This window comes from Protopterus annectens, chromosome 13.part0 (genome assembly GCF_019279795.1).
Source record: "Protopterus annectens isolate FY-2018-M chromosome 13.part0, PAN1.0, whole genome shotgun sequence".
In the NCBI taxonomy this organism is placed as follows: Eukaryota; Metazoa; Chordata; order Ceratodontiformes; family Protopteridae; genus Protopterus; species Protopterus annectens.
In genome coordinates, this window is record NC_056747.1 from 798,435,565 (window position 1) to 798,456,942 (window position 21,378).

Below are 21,378 nucleotides of genomic sequence, written 5' to 3' on the forward strand. Positions count from 1 at the left end.
GTTTTTGTTTTTTCAAGTGTGGAGGAAGGAAATGTGAACATGTAAAAATAGGCAAAAAAAGGCAATTTTATTCCACAGTATTGGAAAGAAAAACTGTTTCAATGGGTCTGGTGGGTAGAAACTTATTGATAGCTTTTGCATCTTGTCAGTAGACTTATAATTCTCTGTCTTAGGATCAGACATATTGAGGATGTCCAGCAAAAGTATAAGATCTGCACCTGGTTTAGTTAACAAAATGACATCACTGGCAGACCATTAAAACAAGTAATGAGCATTTCAGTTTGTGCATGCCTGCATCTAGACACCTTCAAGGCCTATAGAGAAGAGCAAAGGGGAAACCCTTGACATGTGTCCTTACTCAGAGTTGTAGTAAACTTATCTGGCAGAACTCCTGCGGTTTTTGCTGAGGCTGTGGCCTTTTATAAATAGAATGGCCAAGGGGAGATGCCAGCTGCAGTAGAAAACCAGAATTCTATAGGAATCAAACTAGAAACTTCTATTCAACCCTTTAAAAGTTTTTCTGAATTAAAACTAGAGATCTATAGGGGAAACTTTGGAAACCCAGCGTACTGAATTAATAACAGCAGTTTTTCTGATATTATTCTTGGTCTGTCTAAAAAAAGGAATAAAAGCACACAAGTGCGTGTAAGTGTCCTGGAAAAAGAGGAGAGATTATGGCCGCAAGCACTGTCACAAACATGTTATACTCCTCATTAAGTACCAGTCTTGATATGTATGAATTCAGTTTAGTTCTTTCTTTGCTAGCCTTATAGACTAACTAAAATTGAGTTATTGTCCAAGGCTGTATGGGATCTCAGTGATTTAATGACCCCTTTCATTACTCCAGTAAGTGGGGAAGAAACACAGCTGGAAAGGATTGATGTAGCTCAGAAGATAGGCTACCTTACCTAGAGCATTCCCGGTGCCATGCTGGTAAGAATCTGCTGTATATTGACCTCCTTTATTAAGACTAAAATGGATTTTGTTTTCTAAAGGTAAAATACGGGAAAGGCCTGACCCCTGATGGAAGCCATCAGAATGCATCATTTCACTGTCTAACGGATGTGGAAGGAGAGGGCCTGCGTGCTGGGTTTCCAGTAAATTTAGCTTTGTTTGATAGTCTTTTAGTTTTTTAAGTAAAAAGTTTACTGTTTCTTGATTTAAACATGTATTAAGAACTTGTTTTATTTACAATTTAAATTTATTGACTTAGTGTTAGGTTTACAGCTGCTTACAACTGTTGGAGTATAGACTTAATTTCTGGTATTTTGCAGACTATTTGATTGCAGAAGTGATTTAGATCTCTAGACATTGCTAGTTGTATTCCTGGTTTATGTCTGGTTTGTCAGCATTTGAAAATATGTTTATGAGTAGTATTTCTTGCATATTTGAGTTTTCAAGATAGATAATCATTTGTACATAACAAACTTGATGGTTTTCGCTTCAGTTTGTTAATTTACAACTGTTCACTGCTTTTGTATGTTAGCTGCTGTATGAAAATGAATTTCTGTATGTTACTCACTTGTAAAATATTGATGTTTGAGGATTAATGTCTGAGGCTCAGTTGAAGGAGTGTCTTTTCTTTCATGGGAATTGTGCATTGTAGTGACTCAAGAGGTCTTTGCCTCCCATGCAATACAGACCAAATGGCTTAGTGGTTAAGGTCTTCAACTCCCATGCACAAGGTACAAGGTTCGATACTGACCTCCAACCAACGCCTGTTTGGAGTTTGCTTGTTCTCCCTGTGTCTCCGTGGGGTTTCTCCCATGTCTGAAAAACATGCTGAATGTTTCCATTTCAAACTCACCAATGAATGGAGCTGTGGGCAGCAGCACAGAATCTACATGGTGCCCTATAGGGGAAGAGTCGTACAGACCAACCGCTTTAGGGCATCTACTGTGGTGCGCAGTATACTCAAGATAGGAGAACACGGATCACAGACTGCGTGCCGTGGCAGGGCTAGCCAATCGATGGTCTCTACAGGGTGCCCTATAGGGGAAGAGTTGTACAGACCAACTGTTTTAGGGCATCTGTTGTGGTGCGCAGTATCCTTAAGATAGGAGACCACGAATCACAGACTTCGTGCCATGGCAGGGCTAGCCAATCAACAGTGTAAAATATAGCTCTAGGTGATTCGGTCATGTTGACTAATGTCGCCAAAAAACTGGGCATGTGTAGTTACCAGTAATAAGTGGGTTGAGGACCCGGCCTACTCTGACCCATGCCGGGGACCTGTGCTAACGGTGGGAGGGGTATATGTGCCCCTATTGGCCAGTGTGTGCCCGCCATAAAGCCCAGCAGCCCGGGTCAGTAAGCTACTGGCTGGCCGGTGTCTAGTTGCCCAGTCTGGGTTACCTGGGATATCTCTTTTGAGCAAAAGCTGGACGTAAAACCAACCAACCTGCCATACATGAACTGAGAGTTTCTACTCTTAATGTAGGTTCACGGACAGGGCGCAGCTTGGAAGTGGATGACATGATGATACAGAGGAAGCTGGACATCCTATGTATCCAGGAAACGAGATGGAAGCGCAGTGCAGCAAAGCCACTTGGCTTGGGATCCATAGTGTACTACTCAGGTGGAGGGCAAGCTAGAAATGGTGTCGGAATTGTGGTGAGAGAGAGGCTTTAGAAGGCAGTAAGGGATATCATCAGAATTAATGACAGACTCATGGCAGTCAGACTCCAGTGTAATGATAGGGCAGTATTCATAATCTCAACCTATGCCCCACAGCAGGGTTGTGATAGTGAGGAAAAGAGTGCATTCAGGCAGCAGTTGCAGGACCTACTAGATAAAGCAGGACAACATGAATTGGTGTTGATAATGGGTGACTTGAATGCACATATCGGGGCAGACACAACAGGATATGAGGACTGCCTGGGTCCACATAGGTGGGGCAATAGGAATAAAGAAGGAGAAGCCATTCTATACTTTTGTCTGGCATATGGCTTGATAGTAGCCAACACATGGTTCAGAAAGAGAGACAGTCACAAGATCACATACAAGAGTAGTCAACATGCAACTCAGGTAGACTTCATCCTAGAAAGGAAAAGGCACTGGGGCAGAATCCATGATTGCAAAGTCATCCCCAGTGAAACAGTCGGCCAACAGCATAAACCACTAGTTGCCACAATCAGCTGCAAGCAGTGATCAGAGAAGGCTGTAAGGTCAACATAGACCACCAGGCTGAAGACCTGGAAGTTGACTGGAGAGAAAGTACAACAGTTCAAGGAATTACTCAGGGCTGTAGCACCCAAGAAGAGGAGGAAATAGTTGGAGTTGAAGAAGAATGGCAGCGCCTAAAAACAGCATGTGTTAGGACTACAGAAAAGTTATGTGGCCAAGCCAGGTATGGAAATAAGGTACATAAGGAAAGCTGGTGGTGGAATGCAGAAGTCCAGGAAGTCATCAAAAGAAAAAAAGGAGTGCAGGAAGAAGTGGGAGACAGAAAAGACTGACCAGTCTAGGAAGGACTACTGGTTGGCTAACAAAGAAGCTAAGAAAGAAGTTGCAATAGCAAAGAAAAGGGCATCGGAAGCACTGTACCAACTTCCGGAAAGTGACTCAGTAAGGGGCACAGAGGTTGCAAGGCAGAGACAGAAAGATAAAGAAGATAGTCAGACACCCTTCATAAGGGATGCCAGCAACAACCTGCTCAGCAGCCCAGAGGACGTCAAATGCAGATGGAAGGAGTATTTCCAGCAGCTTCTGAATGAAGAAGACCCCACAGAAGCTGTACTGCCCCAGAAACAGTCTACAATGAGAGAAAAAGAGGAGCCCCCCCTTGAAGAATTAAGAACAGCACTAAGGAAGATGAAATCAGGGAAAACAGCAGGCTCAGATGAAGTCACAACAGATATGATAAAGATGCTGGGTGAGATAGGGGAGAAATGGTTCCTGAGGGTACTGATAGCAGTGTGTAGAGAAAGGTGTATCCCAGATGACTGGAGAATAAGCATACTCATGCCAGTGTACAAGAACAAAGGGGACATCCACAACTGTGGGCAGTACAGAGGCATCAAACTCCTATCACATTGCATGAACGTTCTGGAGAGGGTGATTGATAAACGGATACACAGAGTAGTAGAATGTAAGATGGGAGATGAGCAGTTTGGATTCAGATCAGGATGCAGCACAATTGACCCGATGTTTGCATTGAGACAGATACTTGAGAAGAAGCCAGAGATGAGAGAGTCCAAATGGGCATTCCCAGACTTGGAGAATGCATATGACAAGGTCCCAAGAAAGCTGATCTGGGCAGTACTGCAGTGGTTTGAAGTCCCAGAAATATTGGTAGAATTAGTGCAGGCTATGTACAAGGACCCAATGACTCAAGTACAAACAGTGTTCGGTCTCACAGAGGGGTTCCCAGTGAGTGTGGATGTACGTCAGAGGTCAGCTCTGAGCCCACTGCTGTTCATACTGGTGATGGACTACATTAGCAAACAGGTTGGAGGGGATGGCTCAACAAAGCTGCTGTATGCAGACAATGTGGCAGTACAGGCAGACTCTGAGCTAGAACTTCAGCAAAGGATAGGAGAATGGAATGCAAATCTGAAGGCACATGGGATGAAACTAAGCACAGATACGACTGTGGTAATGGCAGCAAATTGGGGAAATCAGAAGAAGCTGAGAATGGAGATAGAAGGGAAGATAGTGGAACAGGTAAACAGCTTCAAGTATCTGGGAGGAGTAATTGAGGAGAAGGGTAGTCTGAATGAAGAGGTCAAAGATAGAATCAGAGGGGCTGCAGCCAACTGGCATAGAGTATCAGGTGTAGTCTATGACAGAAGAATGCCAAAGAAGTTGAAAAGTAAGGTGTACAAGACAGTGGTGCGACCAGTACTACTGTATGGTACAAAAACCTGGGCAGTAAAGGGAGAGCAGTTGAAGAAGCTAGAGGTGATGGAAATGAAGGGCCTAAGAAAGGTGATAGGATGCACACTGTGGGACAGACGAAGAAATGAGGACATAAGAGCAGAAGCCAAATTAGCTCCAATTGCAGAAAAGATCAAAGAGAACAGATTACGGTGATTTGGGCAGATGTGTAGAAAAATAGAAGACAGTCTGGTGAGGAAGATTTGGGACAGACAGGAAGAAAGTAAGAGGAATCGAGGACGTCCAGCAAAGAGGTGGATGGATTGTGTGAAAGAAGATTTGTGACAGTCAGGCATATGTGTTGAAGAAGGCAGGAGTGTGGCACTGAATCGAGAGAATTGGCGACAGTTAACATGATACCCCGACCCCGTGTAGAAAAAAATGGGAAAGGGGGGCGGCTGATGATGATGATCTAAGTGACTCAAGAGAGTAGTGGTGTGGCAAGACTCTCTATATATTATGGATTGTGCTCCAATGTTTTGCTCCACTGAACCACTCAAGATGGGGAGGATGAAGAAATGTATTAGTTAAAATGTTTTTTGTCCACCTGCACTTATTTACTAAGAAATAACTGTGCATTAGATGAATTCTGTAAGAGTGACAGGTGAGAAGAATCTATTGCTCCTTTCAAAAGCTGGAGAGATCACTGGAAAAAACATGTAGGTAAAGAAGTCCTGTGAAAGGCAGAATGAGGTATTTGATGCAAAGGAAAGCTAAATCTGCATTTATTGGGGCAAAGAACTGTCTAGAAATTTAACTGTTGAAGAAAAAAGTCTGTGGTTAGCTCTAAAGTTTATGGCAAAAGAAGGATGCTAGGATTCACACTCCCTCGTATCTTGACTGTTTCATCTTATCTCCAGGGAACTGGTAGAGATTCTAGAAATGAATTTGTGATCACTGGGCATTTTACATTTGTTATCCAAGGTGTGTGGAGAGTGTTGTTTTCTTCCTGAGTTGAGAATCTTATATTTTCATTGCCTTTAAAACTGCTAAAGACCCATTTGCTAGCCTGTAATTTATAATCTCTTCCGTAATTTCCATTTGCTGCAAAGTATTTAACACAATACTACATTTTTTAAAAGTATTATTGATTATTGTTTTAATATTATCAATGTTTCCCTGTATTTATTTTAAAGTATGCATATATAGCTAAATTTGATAAAACATTTTATGTAATGCTCAGTAAATTATGAAATAGATCACAAGTGGAACTGATTAGATTTCATCTTTCTTACAATGCAACATACTGACATTGCTTTGCAAACTATAGTTACCAGGATAGCAACTGCAAACTCTTTAAACATGCACTGTAGTTGACTTAATAATGCTGTGCTGATTGCACATTTTTGTTTTTTGTTGAAGGAGTGAAGCAGTGCAGCGGGCTGGACGGGCTGGCAGGACTTCAGCTGGAAAATGCTATTGTGTCTACAGCAAGGAATTCTGGGAAGTGTGTATGCCAGATTACACAGTGCCTGAAATTCAAAGGACCAGTCTCACTTCCGTGATCCTTATGTTGAAATGTCTTGGAGTACATGATGTCATCAGGTAAGAAGGTAAAGTAATCATATAGTGGTGTTTTGCAATTGTCATCTCTCTGATTTTTCTAAATATGAAAGTTTTAGAAAACACTCAGTGCTGCTGTGCATCTGTACATACTGGACAATTTACATTATGTTAGTGGCCAATGCTAGATAATGATCATGGTTCCACATCTGTTTCTGTCAGTTAAATACAATGCATCAAACAGAGATGTCTGATTTCTTTGCAGTAAAGTAAAGCCTAGAACAAGCCCATAACCTCTTAACCTTGAAACAACTTGTGATAGAAACATGGTCATGTTCATACTCTTCACCAGACTAATACCTCAGTTTCTTAATACCTACTAAACCTCGTCCTCCAAATGCCATAAATATCCACCCACACATAATAATTTGTATCGACATCCTTTATAGGTTTATAGGCAAGTATTAGGGTAGCTGCCCTTGAGAGCCATTTGAAGCCCAGCCAATTTCCCTCAAAGGTGAGAATCAAACCTTGTGTCTGTGAGTTAAACACCCTAACCATTATACCAACCCTCTGATGTCCTGTTCACATGTTGCAATATTCATAACAGTAGGGAGCTGCTGCCAGCAGCACCACCTTCCGGCCAGTATACCAAAGTCTTTGTTTCTGGAGGGTACGTGTGACATCCCTTGTCACAGCCATAAACTGACGTAGGGTATAAAGGTGACGTCTGCACGCACCCTTCCCAGAATTTTTCTGCCACAGTGAACTCCAGACTCCTGTTCGCCAGTTTCTGAAAGTAGATCATGTTTCAGATGACTGTTAAAATTTTCACATCGGACGACCATTTCATCCTACCGATACAAACAAGTGCCCTGTGGGGTTTTTCATTGCCTTTGATTATTGTTATGTCAGCTAGAAAGGGGAAGTGTGCTTGTGGGAGACAAATTCCTCACAAGGATGCACACAAGAAGTGCGTTTTTTGCTTAGGCGAAGCCCATGACCATACTTCCTGCCCCATTTGCAAATCTTTCGTTCCTAAAACCCTTTCCAGCTGTCTTGCTGCACTAAAATTGTATTTAGAAAATCAGACACTCGGATGTCTTGTGCTCGGTATGGAAGGGGGAGTAGGCCCATCCGAAGAGCCGCTGAGGAAGCAGGCCAAAAAGGTTAGGCCAGAATCCCTTGATGCATCTCAGGTGTCCGAGCAGGTTCTTGAGGATGATGAAAGCCCGGCATCTTCCCAGACATCAGTTCCCAAGCCAGGCCCCGGAACCACTATGGAAGCCGGGGTGGCGGAAACCTTTAGTACGTCCACTGAGGCTACTCGGCCATCAGATCCAGATGGCAGAGAGGAACCACGACTCAGTCTGTCGGAGGGCCTAGCTCCTCCTCTCCCACCCAGACAGACTTCTGCTCTGATTCTCTCTCCACTCCTTTAAAGAAAAAACAAAAAGTTAAACACACTGAAACCCAACCAGTTCCTGGATGGGAAGTTTTCTCTCAGATACTTTTTAAGGCTTTTCAGGCCCCACAGACACAGCACCCCCCCCCCACTACTTGACAGGTTTCAGAGGAAGAGTAGTGCTCGTCTGAGGAATCCTTTCCATATGAATCCCAAATAGAATCCCCAAAAGATTTCATCACCACAGAGGAGGAAGATTTCATTACTCCTGAATCTCCAGGGGAAGAAATTACCTTTGGAGATACAATCTCCCTTATGAGGGAGCATTTTAATGGCAATCATCTGATGTTTCAGATACCAAGAAAAGATACTTCGACTTTTTGCAAATGGAGCAACCTTTTCCTAGAGCAGTGGCTGTCTTGCTACCTGCCTTTCAGGATGCCTTCCTGGCTGCTTCACAGTCCCCTGACTCTCAACCACCAGCTGCTAAATGTCCAGACCATTTTTACAAGGTCCCTCAGGATACCCAATTCCTCTTTAGCAACCCTCCAGCAGTTATTGCTGTGTCTGCTGATAAATCATCCAGGCAATTACCTTTGCGTGCTCTTTATGCCACAGACAAAGACAGCAAATTCATGGACAGACAAGGGAAGAAAGTCTATATCTCCTCGACTCTGGCTATTAGAGTTCTCAACTACCAAACACATATGACTAAATATGTCTTAGATACCATTTCCAAGGACTCCACATTACTATCGGAGGCACCAGACTCTCACATTAATACTCAAATTAACACCCTTCTTTCCACTGCATCCCAAGTAACTAGGCACTCAGTAAAGTGCAGTTATGATGCTGTGGAAGCCTCATCTAAGTCTGCTGCGTTTGGTTCAGTCTTGAGGTGATATTCTTGGGTGAGACTTCAACCCCTGCCCATGGATGTGCAAACAAAATTGCTGGATGCATCCCTGGATAATAAGGCCCTGTTTGGTCGAGCCTCAGCAGAACTCCTTAAGTCTCTTCAAGAAAAGAGTAAGGAACTTCAGAATCTTAAACAACTTCTGGTGTCTCATATACCCAGATATCCCAGGAATTATCCACAGAAAACTTCCTTTGTTAGAAGGCAGTCAGCACACACTGCTTCACAGTCTAAAGGTCGTAGACAAACCAGGAAAAGCTCTACTCCTAGGTTTCCAACAAGTTCCTCCACTGCCCCCTTTCGAGGCCAGTCTGACCAGTCCAGACCACCTCTTCTGTGACTACCCCCCCTTGCATCACAACAACCCACTTTCCCTCCGTCTCACCCTTTCCCTTCCCTCCTGGCGGATTATTACATCAGAACAATGGGTTCTCTCAATCATTCAGTCAGGCAACTTCATGACTTGATGGATGATACCACCCTTCAGGGGCATCCCTCAACCACCTGCAAACCAAACCCACTTTTTTCCCTCCTATCATTCAGCAGCTTCTAGTTCAAGGTACCATAGAACAGGTACCACACCGGCAAAGAAACAGGGGTTTTTACTCCAGAATGTTTCTGGTACCAAGGAAGGACAGCCCTTGAAGGCCAATCCTAGACTTATCCTATCTAAATCTATTTCTCAAAGTTCCCAGTTTCAAAATGATTACCTTACCCCTCCTCTTACCACTAATTCCAACTCAGACTTTCATGGTAGCCCTGGACGTAAAAGGATGCTTACCTACACATCCCCATACACCCAGAATACAGGAAATACCTCAGATTTGCCATAAGGTCCTGCCATTTGCAGTTCTCAGCCTTGCCCTTTGGACTCTCTACTGCCCCCCAAGTATTCACAAAATGCCTGGCCCCCGTCATTGCCACTGCAGGACTCAGGGAATTCAGATGTACCCACACCTGGAAGACCTGCTCATTCTTCATCAAGACTGCCAAACCCTCCTGTTACATCTACAACAGGTAATCGCCACCCTATCTCTGTTAGGGTTCACCATAAACCACAAAAAATCTCACCTGATCCCCTCTCAAGACCTGGTTTTCCTGGGTTGCAGGATCAGAACAGACATAATGAAAGCTTTCATTTCAGATCAAAGAATCCTAGACCTTTGTCTATATTTTCAAAGAATCCTCTCCCACTCCTCCTTGCCATCTCGAGAGGTTATAAGAATTCTCGGACACATGGCATGTAGCAAAACTCCATATGAGAAAAATCCAGTGGGTCCTGAAAAACCTATGAAGTCAACATTCCCAGCCCATGGACACCCTCCTCCCCTTACTTCAGTGCCTGACGAAGGAACTCCAGTGGTGGATCTCAGATCTTCACCTCAACCAAGGGATCCACCTTCAAATCATAACCCCCCTACAACAGGTCTGCACAGATGCTGCCGACTTGGGATGGGGGGCAGTGCTACTTACAGGCCAAAAACAACTCTCAGTGCAGGGCACATTGTCCAACTCAAGACTAAAGGACCATATCAACATCAAAGAAATGAAGGCCTTACACTTGGCCCTGCTAAACTTAAATCAGTTCTTCTTCCAGGAACCCTGAAAGTAATCACAGACAATATGATGGTCCTGTGGTACATCAACAAGTGGGGGGAACAATGTCCTACCCTCTGTGCAGCCTAGCAATCCAGATCTAGTACCTAGCAGTATCTCTCCACATTCATCTGCTAGCTGTCTAAATCTCTTCCACCGAAAATGTCATGGCAGACTACCTGAGCAGAACTTTAGCTCCAAGTCATGAATGGATGCTTCACAGGGAAGTATTTCTAGACATAATCCACATGTGGGGTATTCCACAAGCAGACCTTTTTGCCTCCGCCCAGAACAGATAGATGCCCAAATTCTGCACAAGGAATCCGCATCCACAAGCATGGAACGTGAACGCTTTCTCCTTCTCTTGGGCGGGGGGGGGGGATGTACCTCTATGCCTTCCACCCACTCACTCTAATTCAGAAAGTCCTTCTGAAAATACAGAGGGACAACCCAAAAATCCTACTGGTGACCCCCTTTTGGCCAAGACAACATTGGTTTCTCCTCTTACACTTACTAGCCAAGGGCAATCACCACAAGTTACCCCACTGAATAGTCCTACTCACACAGGACAGGGGATCCTTATTACACCCTCAGGTAGACAATCTGAAATTAACCTTATGGGTGATAGGATTTTGATCCCCTACAGATATCTATACTCAGAGGACAAACTCAATGTTCTGCAGGAGACCAGAAAACCTAGTACTAGGAGAAACTATGTATCAAAATGGAACAGATTCTCCTGGTATCAACGGAAAAACTAGGACTCTCTAACTACCTTCATACCTATGGTCCTTTCCTATTTGTGTGAGCTACTGGACTAACATATTCATCCATCAAAGTGCATTTATCTCCTATCTGTGCCTGTCTGCCAGTCTCTCCTCCAGACTGGAAGTCAAACTTTTCCTGAAGGAAGTGCTTCACATCAGGCCTCCCAGGAAACCTATCCCTCCCCCGTGGGATCTGAATTTTGTACTAAAAAAACTTACATTGCCACCCTTTGAACCAGCTCATTCAGTATCCCTAAAGTTATTCACACTGAAAATACTTCTACTAGTGACCCTTACATCTGCCAGGAGGGTATCGGAGATCCAAGCCCTCATGGTTACCTCTCCTTACCTTATTTTCCACAAGGATAGAGTTGCCCTTAGGACCAACCCTTCCTTCATGCCAAAGGTGGTTAATGAACAAATCAGACCATCAGTTTACCAGTTTTTTACCCTCAACCACAAAATTCATTAGAAAAGACTCTCCATTCCTTGGATGTCCACAGACAATTGAGGTTCTAATTAGACAAAACCAACCCTATCAGAAAATCACATCAACTTTTCCATCTCCTTCCACCCCAGAGCCCTAGGGAAGGCAGTCTCCAAGCAAACCATTTCCTCGTGGATTTCTAAATCCATTACTCCTTCCCTGGAAAATCCCTACATGGACAAATCAGACCTCACTCTATCAGGGCAGCTGCCTTTTTCAAAGGAATTGACTACGCTTCCATCCTGGAAGCTGCTACTTGGACTTCTGTCCACCACTTCACCAGACATTACAAACCGGACCTAGTCTCTAGAGCCAGGGCAGGGTTTGCTAGGTCTATCCTCCAAGGGCTCATCGACCAGGGAACCCAATTTTCCACCCAAAACCATGCCTAAAAGCTCTGGTACTCTCCCTACTGTTATGAATATTGCAACATGTGAATAGAAGGACATAGAATAATTGTGTAAGAACTTACCATAATCTTAGATGTACTTCCATGTTGCAGTATTCAATCCCCCCTACCTTTAACTTCTTGCTTGCCATTCTGACCTGGAAGCACATTACTTGATATCCCCCAATGTCTCCACTACACACAAACCACCTACTTCCCTGACTCTAGCCTGCATGTAATTCCAAGGGTCCCCTTGGGACTCTTTTCACCCACAGGAGTAGTACTGTATGCAGCAGTTCATTCTGAGGAGGGTGCATGCAGACGTCACCTTTATACCCTACGTCAGTTTATGGCTCTGACAAGGGACGTCACACGTACCCTCCAGAAACAAAGACTTTGGTATACTGGCTGGAAAGTGGTGCTGCTGGCAGCAACTCCCTACTGTTATGAATACTGCAACATGGAAGAGAAGGACATCTAAGGTTATGGTAAGTTTTTACACAACTATTCTTTCTGGCTACTTGCTCTTTACCTCCGAACCCTCTCTAGCTACCTCTCCCATTCCTTTTCACCTACACCTTCTATTAAACCTTCTGTCCCACACATCTCATCAAACTTACTTCATTATGCTCTTCTAGCTTTTGATGCATCTGCATCTATTTACTGCCAACCGACTGTACTTCACTATCTGCTATTCCATTTTACAGCGAGTAGCGCTGTATCTACTTACAACCATTCTTTTGTACCTTGTAACATCAATAGTAGCCATGTCTCTCATGTATGAAAACATGTATAACTAGTAATTCTAGCACTTGGCAACCCCCTCAACTGCCCATATGGAAAAAAAAAACAACAACAAAACACTTTTTTCCTTTTAAACTGTAGCATACTGTTTGCTACAGTTTATGCCACACACTAAGAGCTAAAGGAGCACTTCAATTCTGACCTCATATGCAGACCAATAGGCATCTGCTGTTTGCATCTCCTAAAACTTTGCACCCAGGGCAGCTGTCCCTTCATCCCATGATAGCTACGCTACTGTCCATGATTGCTGTTTATAAACCTAAACCTAGTAACCAGTGTGATGATGTGAGGCATTGCCAGCTATGCCAGGAGAAGTAGGGCAGTGAATGTGTAACATATTCAAGCATAGCTAGCTGGAGTTTTATAAAGAATTATTTGTCATTTGTATGTCAAACTGATTTGCACATGTGCTTGTGTTGAAATGTATTTGTAAAGCTGCTTGTGTTAAAAATGTACCAACAGTGTGTCCTGCTGGACAGAAAAGAAATAAATTTGTATGTCAGACTGTATTGTAACTGTTGAAATGAATATATTGTAACAGACGATACTGGAGGAGAAGATGTTAATCTCAGTCCAGGTAGCTTTGAAAAACAGTCTGAAATTAAATTACTTAGTTTAGGCTATATCAGTTGTATCTTACAGTTCTGATTGCAGCGAGAGACTATATGTCTGTGAAAAACAGGACTAGGAATCATACTGTATTGTCCCTAGGGGTGAAATAACTGTTACCCTGGAAGGGTGGACGTTTTTGCAATAGTTTTATAGCTTCCATATACTATAACACATCTTAGCAAAGCTCTGTTTTTTTTGTGTGTGTGTGTGTGTGTGTGTGTGTGTGTGTGTGTGTGTGTGTGTGTGTGTGTGTGTGTGTGTGTGTGTGTGTGTGTGTGTCAGCTACTTGGAACAGGGACACAGAGCACTGGTTTCATAGAGAGGTTGGTGGAGGACTTGGCTTGGAACACTCAGCTGAAGACTCGACTCTACAGCTGTGGTTGGTATGGAGTCTTATTTGGGACCTGGTAGAGAGAGGGAAACCCAGTCCCCAGGATGAGAATGTGTTCCCTGTATGCTCTTAAGGGAAATTGTGCTTGGTGCAGAGAGCTGCATCTGGAAATACTGTTGTGTATCCATTTTTGTTCCGAGTAAATGTTCCTCACCAGTGTGTGTGGCGAGGATTGAGACTCCTTGATCACTGGCCCAGAGTAGGGAAGTCACAGCCAGTGTTAATCATATACCTGCACTGTAGTAGCTCTACCTTTTTGCTGTTGATTTGCTCACACGTCTTACTGTTTTCTGTCTTGTTGAATATTGAAGCCTTCAGCAATGTCTGTGTAACAAGTACAATGTAAATAAGGTATTTCTGTACTGTTGTAGCTCTACTTAGTTGTAGTTAATACTCAAGATATTTTTTATTTCTGTTCTAGTTTGGTTTCATTGTTGACTATGTACTCATTTCTGAACCATGCACTTTCTGTCAGCTAACCATTAGCTGATCATTTTTTAATATTGTTTTACTAGAATAGTTCTGCTGTCTCTCTTGCTGTTACATTTTGTAGACTTAATATATGTATGCATTTTTTGTGGAGCTTTTCTCCTCAAGCATCCACTGAAAATGATCTGACCAGTCAGACTATTCTGGTAAACAAATGCTAATAAAAAAATAAAATAACTAAAATTGTCAGGGAAGCAAACTGGTGAGGAGAAAGAATTATGCAGATAAGTTGTTCTGCACTTCTCAGAGGAAATCTGAGTTGTGTGGTGGCTGTTGTTTTAAAAGCTGCAGTCATTCTTTAGTACTTTTAATATATGACTTAGTTTTTTTTCTTCACATTGTTTTCCCTAGTGATGGTTTGCCTAGATGGCACTCTCTTTCCATTATTGCTTTATTTCTCTTTCTTGACAGCCAAAAGGTGACATTCTTTCTCTGAATGATTTGGTGATTTTTGAGACCATGGAACTTGCTGCAGCACTGATAAGGCAGCAGAAAGGGCTGAGAGAAAGTGAGATGGAAGAACAGAGGGATAACTGAATAACAGGTAACTGTACATTCATACGAGAGAGTAGGCTATAGTGACATTATTGTTCTGTCATTCACATTATTATTTTCTCTTAGGTCATATGCTATATTGAAGAAAATTTAGTAGGATCTGAACTAGGGTTCCTTGTCTGGAATAAACTAAAATTACATCATATACTACCATCCTTTATTTGGGTTACCTTTAAAATATTTGTCTTTTTTTCTGTTTTCTTTTCCATTATTGTTTCTTAAATAATGACCCATTTAATATTGTTTCAGTTTCGGCTAATGTAAACCAAGCATAATTTGACTTTTTAGTCCGAGATAAAGTAGTCAGTCCCTTACATATTACTGGGTAATTTAGTAAATATTTGTTTGGTAGCCCGACATATCATTTTTTATAAAGTGCTTTCTAAAGCTGTGCATCACTGATAAAAGCACGTAATTAAACACTGATAACAAACAATACATGTTTAAAACTGTTAAACTCTTTTGTGAGGCAGTGTCTAATTAAAGTATTCGGTCAATCAAATTTCACAGCTTTTACTAGATCACAGAGAAAGACTGCACCACTCCCAGATGCTCAACTCTCAACTCCAGGCCAAGTGTTGAGTAGTTAAACTGTGTACTTGGACCTGCAGGGATAAATGTGTCCATAGAGCAGTCGGAGGGAGGCTTAATGGTCAAGGGGTGCTGACAACAAAAATACTGGTATGCAGTAATCAGCAAATATGGAAGACGTCTTACATCCTTGAAAGTATGTAGATATTTTATGAATATCTAGTAAAGGGTATTTTATTTAATTTGTTTATTTTGAATTTGTTAATTGAAGTAAAACACTGATCTCACTGGGTCTATTTCAATGTCGGCCCAGTAGCCTCATCTGCTCATGCTGGAGATTTAATAAGGTGACTGTACCCCAAACCTAAGTTTTCACTGACAAAGTTAGTTGTGGCAGGGGAAGCATATTGTATACTAGAGCAAAATAACATGTTTGGATGCGAGTAATCATAGTTTGGATTCACTAGTGTACCTGTGTAGCCAAATTACAAAGCCAGGTGTGAGTAAATTCCACAATAAACTGCACACAAATGTAGTATAGTATGGGACATGGAAGAGCTCTCTGATCTTGTAGCACAGGCAGGTATTACCTTAGTCCTGAGTAGCATTCTGCCATTGCCCCGAATGATACCGCGGTACAAGGACAAAATGATTAACTTCAACAATTGGCTAAGCTTCTGGTGTCATTCTAAGGGGGTCCAGTATCTGTCTGCTTGGGATGACATGGTTGACAGACCACGATGCTTTGCCACAGACGGCCTGCACCTGTCGCCCCTGGGATTCCGGATACTGGCTAAGGCTCTTGCTGCCCCTATAGTGCCTTTTTTAGGCAAGGTTCAAATAACAAATTTACCACCATAACAGGAACAGGCAAGCAAAAACTGAGGGTAATGCTACTCAATGCTAGAAGTCTAAGTCTCAAAATGCACTCACTCGAGGCATTCCTTAAAATGGAGAACATCGATATCTGTGCAGTGACTGAGACCTGGTTCAAGGCTCCAGAGAGCACCCCTGCACTACCAGGCTATAACTCATACCACACTTTTCGGCCATGTAACCTGGACCGAAACACCAAAGGTGGAGTTGTGTCCATATTCATTAAGGATCTCCACACCTCTAGGCTAGTTGCTCAGCATAATGCATCCGAGGTTATTCAAGTGCAACTAACTCTGGGCAAAACTGCAATCCAAATTGTAGCTTGCTACAGATCCCCCACCATGCCACAGTATTCACACTCCTCTTTTCTTGATGTACTGGAAAATATTAGGGTTCAACCAAACACCCTAATAATGGGCGACTTCAACTACCCCACCATTAACTGGGAAAACTACTCATGTACCAACTCCTTAGCTCAACGCTTTCTGGAATTCATAAACTCCAATGCCTTGGATCAACTTATCCACACCCCCACCAGGGGCAACAATATCCTAGACCTAGTCATTACCAACATGAGTGACCGGTGTTCCACACCTGAAGTCAACTCCTCATTGGTCCGATCCGACCATAAGCTAATCACCCTTGATATCCACATCCCGCCACCACCCCCCCATTAAGGAAACCACGGTAAAAAATTTCTCCAAAGCCAACTGTATGCTTCTTATGACAGAAGTGGTAAACTTTATGACACCCATGCAGATGGACAATACAGTTACAACTGCTGAATCCCACACAAATGCACTCTATAAGCACTTACACGAGTGCATGGATCGTGCTATCCCAAACAGAACCAAGACGCTATCCTCCAAAAAAAGGAAGCCAATCTGGTGGTCCCCTGCCATAAACAAACTGTACAACAGAAGGAAGAAACTGTTGCAAAAGAGAGTAAAATCCCATGAGTGAAGTAGCTCTCTGGTCAGCCTCAGTAAGAAGCTGAAATCCCTTATAAGATCCTCCAAAGCTAGCTAGGAAAACAAAATCGCCACTAATTCTAAGGACAACCACAAAGCATTCTATAGCTATGTCAAGAATCTCAATGTCAACACCCAGATCTGCTCTGAGTTACAGCACAAAGGCATGTAAATTACAGAACCAACTGATATTGCCAACATCCTGGCAGATAGGTTCAGTGCTAACTTTGCCCCCCTCACCCCCTAAAGGGCCCATATCTATACAGGAAGAATGCAGAGTCCCTGTAATAACAACTACGCAGGTAAAAGCTGCACTCTCTAAAGCCAAAAACACAGCATCCATGGGACCTGACAACATCCCAGGGTGCGTTTTACACGAACTTTAGAACGAACTGGCTCCCCACTTAAGCACCATGTTCAGTAATAGCCTCGCATCAGGCTTTGTGCCCACTGAATGGTGCACAGCAACAGTTATCCCAATCCACAAAGGGGGAGCCACCACTGATCCCGGGAACTATCGTCCTATTAGCCTGACGAGCCTGGTCTGTAAGGCCATGGAACGTATCATCATGGAACTCATAAACAAAGACATTGGTAACCTCCAAACTCTGGATCCCACCCAGTTCGGGTGAAAGGCAGATCATGCCTCCTGAACCTGATCGACTTCTTTGAAGCAGTCACCAAAGCCGTAGATGAGGGTAAGGTGGTTCACACAGCCTATCTTGACCTCGCCAAGGCTTTCGACACCATCCCCCATTATGGAATTATAGCTAAACTCACTAAACGAGATATAAATCCCTGCGTCACAAGATGGGTTGCCAACTGGCTCAGTGACAGAACCCACACTGTAAAAGTTGCAGACTCCAAATCTGACCTCAAAGCAGTGACGAGTGGAGTACCACAGGGTTCCGTCCTGGGACCTCTCCTGTTTGGCATCTACTTCTCTGAAGTACAGGCTAACACAGAAGGCCTCTGGCTAATGAAGTTCGCAGATGACTGCAAACTAGGAGCCACAGTCAAGTCCCCAAATGATGTGGACATCCTACAGAATAGCCTCGCTGAGACAGATGCCTGGTGTCAGAGCCATGGCCTCAAGCTCAATGCCAAAAAGTGCAGTGTCATCCCCTTTGGTAAAATCTCTGTACCCATGAACTACCACATAGGCAGCAATCTATTTAACACCAAATGTGTGATAAGAGACCTTGGGACCCAGGTGGACAGTAGTCTCTCCTTTGATAGTCACATTGCCATAGTAGTCAGGAAGTCCTTCTACGTGGCACACCTCATCATAAAAGGGTTCTCATCCAGGAAAAAAGAGGTCATTGTTCCCCTCTAGTCGACACTCATTAGACCCATTATAGAGTACAACGCCCCTTTTGGAATGTACCTCACAAGACATCTGCAGCAGCTGGAAAGGCCACAGAAGTACCTCACAAAGAGGGATTACTGGTCTCAAACAAATGCCCTACACTGACTGCCTCAAAAAACTCCAGCTTTACTCCGTAGCATATCGCCTACTCCGTGGTGATCTCTGCCTAACATATAAAGCTATGTCAAACCCAGAGCTGTTGGACATGCTACACCTAAAGAAATCCCAATCCCTCCAAGCTACACGCTGTAGGGACCTAAACCTTGTTACCACAATAAACAGGACATGCTGGAGGGATAGATTCCTGTCCCAGAGACTTCCCATACTCTGGAACAGGTTACCCATCTATGTCAAGCAAAGTTCTTCATTAGCAATCTTCAAGAAAAATATTGATGAGTGGATGGGAAATAGGAAATACACCCCGGAGATCACTTCTGTGTCTCTGCTCAACAGTGGCACAGGAAAATGACTTTCTTGGGTGGCATAAGCCAGGGAACCTTGTTGTCTAGGCTTACGTAGGCCCTTGGGCCGATAGCCTAGTACCTACCAATGAACCTATTACACCATGGTTTATTTTGTTGGTTATATTGTTTTTCTTTTTTTAAGCTTTTTTTTTGTTGAGATTTTCTTCAGCAAAGAAAAGTAGTGCAAATTATTAAACTGGACATGACAAAGTTACACAGAATTTTTTTTTTTAGTTTTTAGTATTATACTTTACATATAATGTACACATGCACACATGTATATGTACATATATACGTGTGTGTGTGTGTGTGTGTGTGTGTGTGTGTGTGTATATATATATATATATATATGTATAGAGAGAGAGAGAACCATATATGTGTGTGTGTGTGTCTGTGTGTGTAATACACACGGGCATGTGTGTTTTTGTCTGGGATGGTATAAATGGATTTGCAACAAACACACAAAAACATACAAGCATTCATGTAGCAGAAGTATTTAAATTGATTTAGTGTTGAATTTGCAGATGTCTCATTCATATGTTTTTTTTTCATTGTAATGCATTTTTATGCAGCCCCTCCCTACACAGTTAAATGTAAAATCAGATACTGTATAGATGCCATGTATAAAGTGCTTTATGAAAACAAACTTTCAAACTACGCTCATATTTTAATTGGTACATTTCTGACGTACTGGCTATCAGTGTCATGTGCTCCACAGCGTAGTGTCATTGATGCAGGGACATAATGTGTGCTGCAGGTTAATTGTATAGTGTTTAGTCTCTCCTGGCTTTGTAAAGTAAATGGAGGAAGGAACACAGCCCTCCCTTTTGTAGAACACAGGTCAGGAAGTAGAATGCATTTTAAACTTCTTGCAAGTAATAATAAGGTACAATTATTGTTCTGAATGCAGGATAATGTGTTTTGGGACAGAAAACTGTGTGCCAAGGTTACTGGTAAAAAAGAGGGGACACTGCAGTATTTTTTATTGTTTGTAGACTAGCTCCATGTTTACAGATATGCAGATATTATAGCAATCACATTCTTGACACTGGGCTATATAGTTTTACTTTTCATTACAATAATGTAAAGCCAAAGCAGAAGGAATGATTTATTGCTCTTTTAATTTATATTGTTACTTAGTGATTTCAAAATGAGAGCAACAAATGTAGAAGAATATTGTTGGATATGTTACTGGAGGAAGCGTTGTTACTGAGTAAATGCAAATATCTGCCATATGTTCACGTTTTCACATTTGGCAGCATTGCTTTTTTTTGTTTGTTTTTCTTTTAATTCAGCTGGTAATCTTGTTCTAGTAGATGGAGTGCCATTATTTATGCTCAAATATCAGTTAAATGACATCCTGGTTCAGCTGTACTATAGAGTGAGACATGACCTTAACAATGCTTAGAAGGGTGCTTAACAATTGTTAAGCACCCCCTAACCTGTTATCGTCTCTGGCACTTTAGTGCTGCTAACAGTGTGTTATTTAACTCTTATCTGAGTTTAAATAACACCATCAGAACAAACAATAGGTTAATTTCAACACTTTTTCTGTCTGCATTCTACATTACACTCAGTAAAATGTATTTGGGAACCAGCTGCTTCCCTTACACAGAAATATATAAAAACATAAAGTGGTTCTCAACAACTGCATTACTAGCTTTCAAGGCTGACAAAACACTTCCTTTTTTTATTTAATTTTTCTGTGGCTACTAGTACATGAAGCAAACAACTCTCCATGCACTACAAAGAATTATGATTGAATTTCCAATTTTAACTTGAAATTATATTCTCAACATGGTTGCCCATATTTAACACTCAAGGTTTGCTGTCTAGGTGAATTTCTTGGCATCCATGTCAAGAGCACATAATGTGTAAGTTACAATTGACGACCCAATCATAATTCTGTATATTGTTAATGATCAAGGAATTCACTCAAGGTGAGAAGCCACTTCAAACAATGACATTGTAGTTTGTGTCTTCATGTCTTGAGCATTGTATAATAACACCTTTAACCATAATAGGTATGTATGGAATATTATTTTCCAACCAGGGAATTTTATCATTGAAATTCTCTTTCTCTGGACACATTTAGTTTCATGTGTATAACAGTTTTGCTATTTCCACTACCTACATATACAGTTAACATTTCCCTGCTTTTATTTCTGGAAGTTGTTTCCTACCTAAGGGTCTCTTACCAATATTTGTATACTGCCTACTTTACTGGAATATGATCCTTTTGGTAAATGTTGTATTGTGGGATATTCAGTCAGCCTTACAATTCTAGAGAGGGCCTTTGTGGCAACCCTTCTCTGGAAATAGAAAAAAGTTTGCAAAAATCATTTTTTTTTTTGTTGCAGAGGAGAAAAATTGGAG

At 42.2% G+C, this 21,378-nt stretch overlaps 1 protein-coding gene across 3 annotated transcripts in view; it reads left to right on the forward strand.

Moving 5' to 3' along the window:
- Positions 1-21,378, forward strand: part of DHX40 (DEAH-box helicase 40) — an 866,160-nt gene that overhangs the window by 332,722 nt on the left and 512,060 nt on the right. For all 3 annotated transcript variants that reach the window (XM_044054528.1, XM_044054529.1, XM_044054530.1), the window contains one exon: positions 6,241-6,423. In XM_044054528.1, coding sequence (XP_043910463.1) covers positions 6,241-6,423 — 183 coding nt within the window. The remainder of the gene's footprint in view (positions 1-6,240; positions 6,424-21,378) is intronic.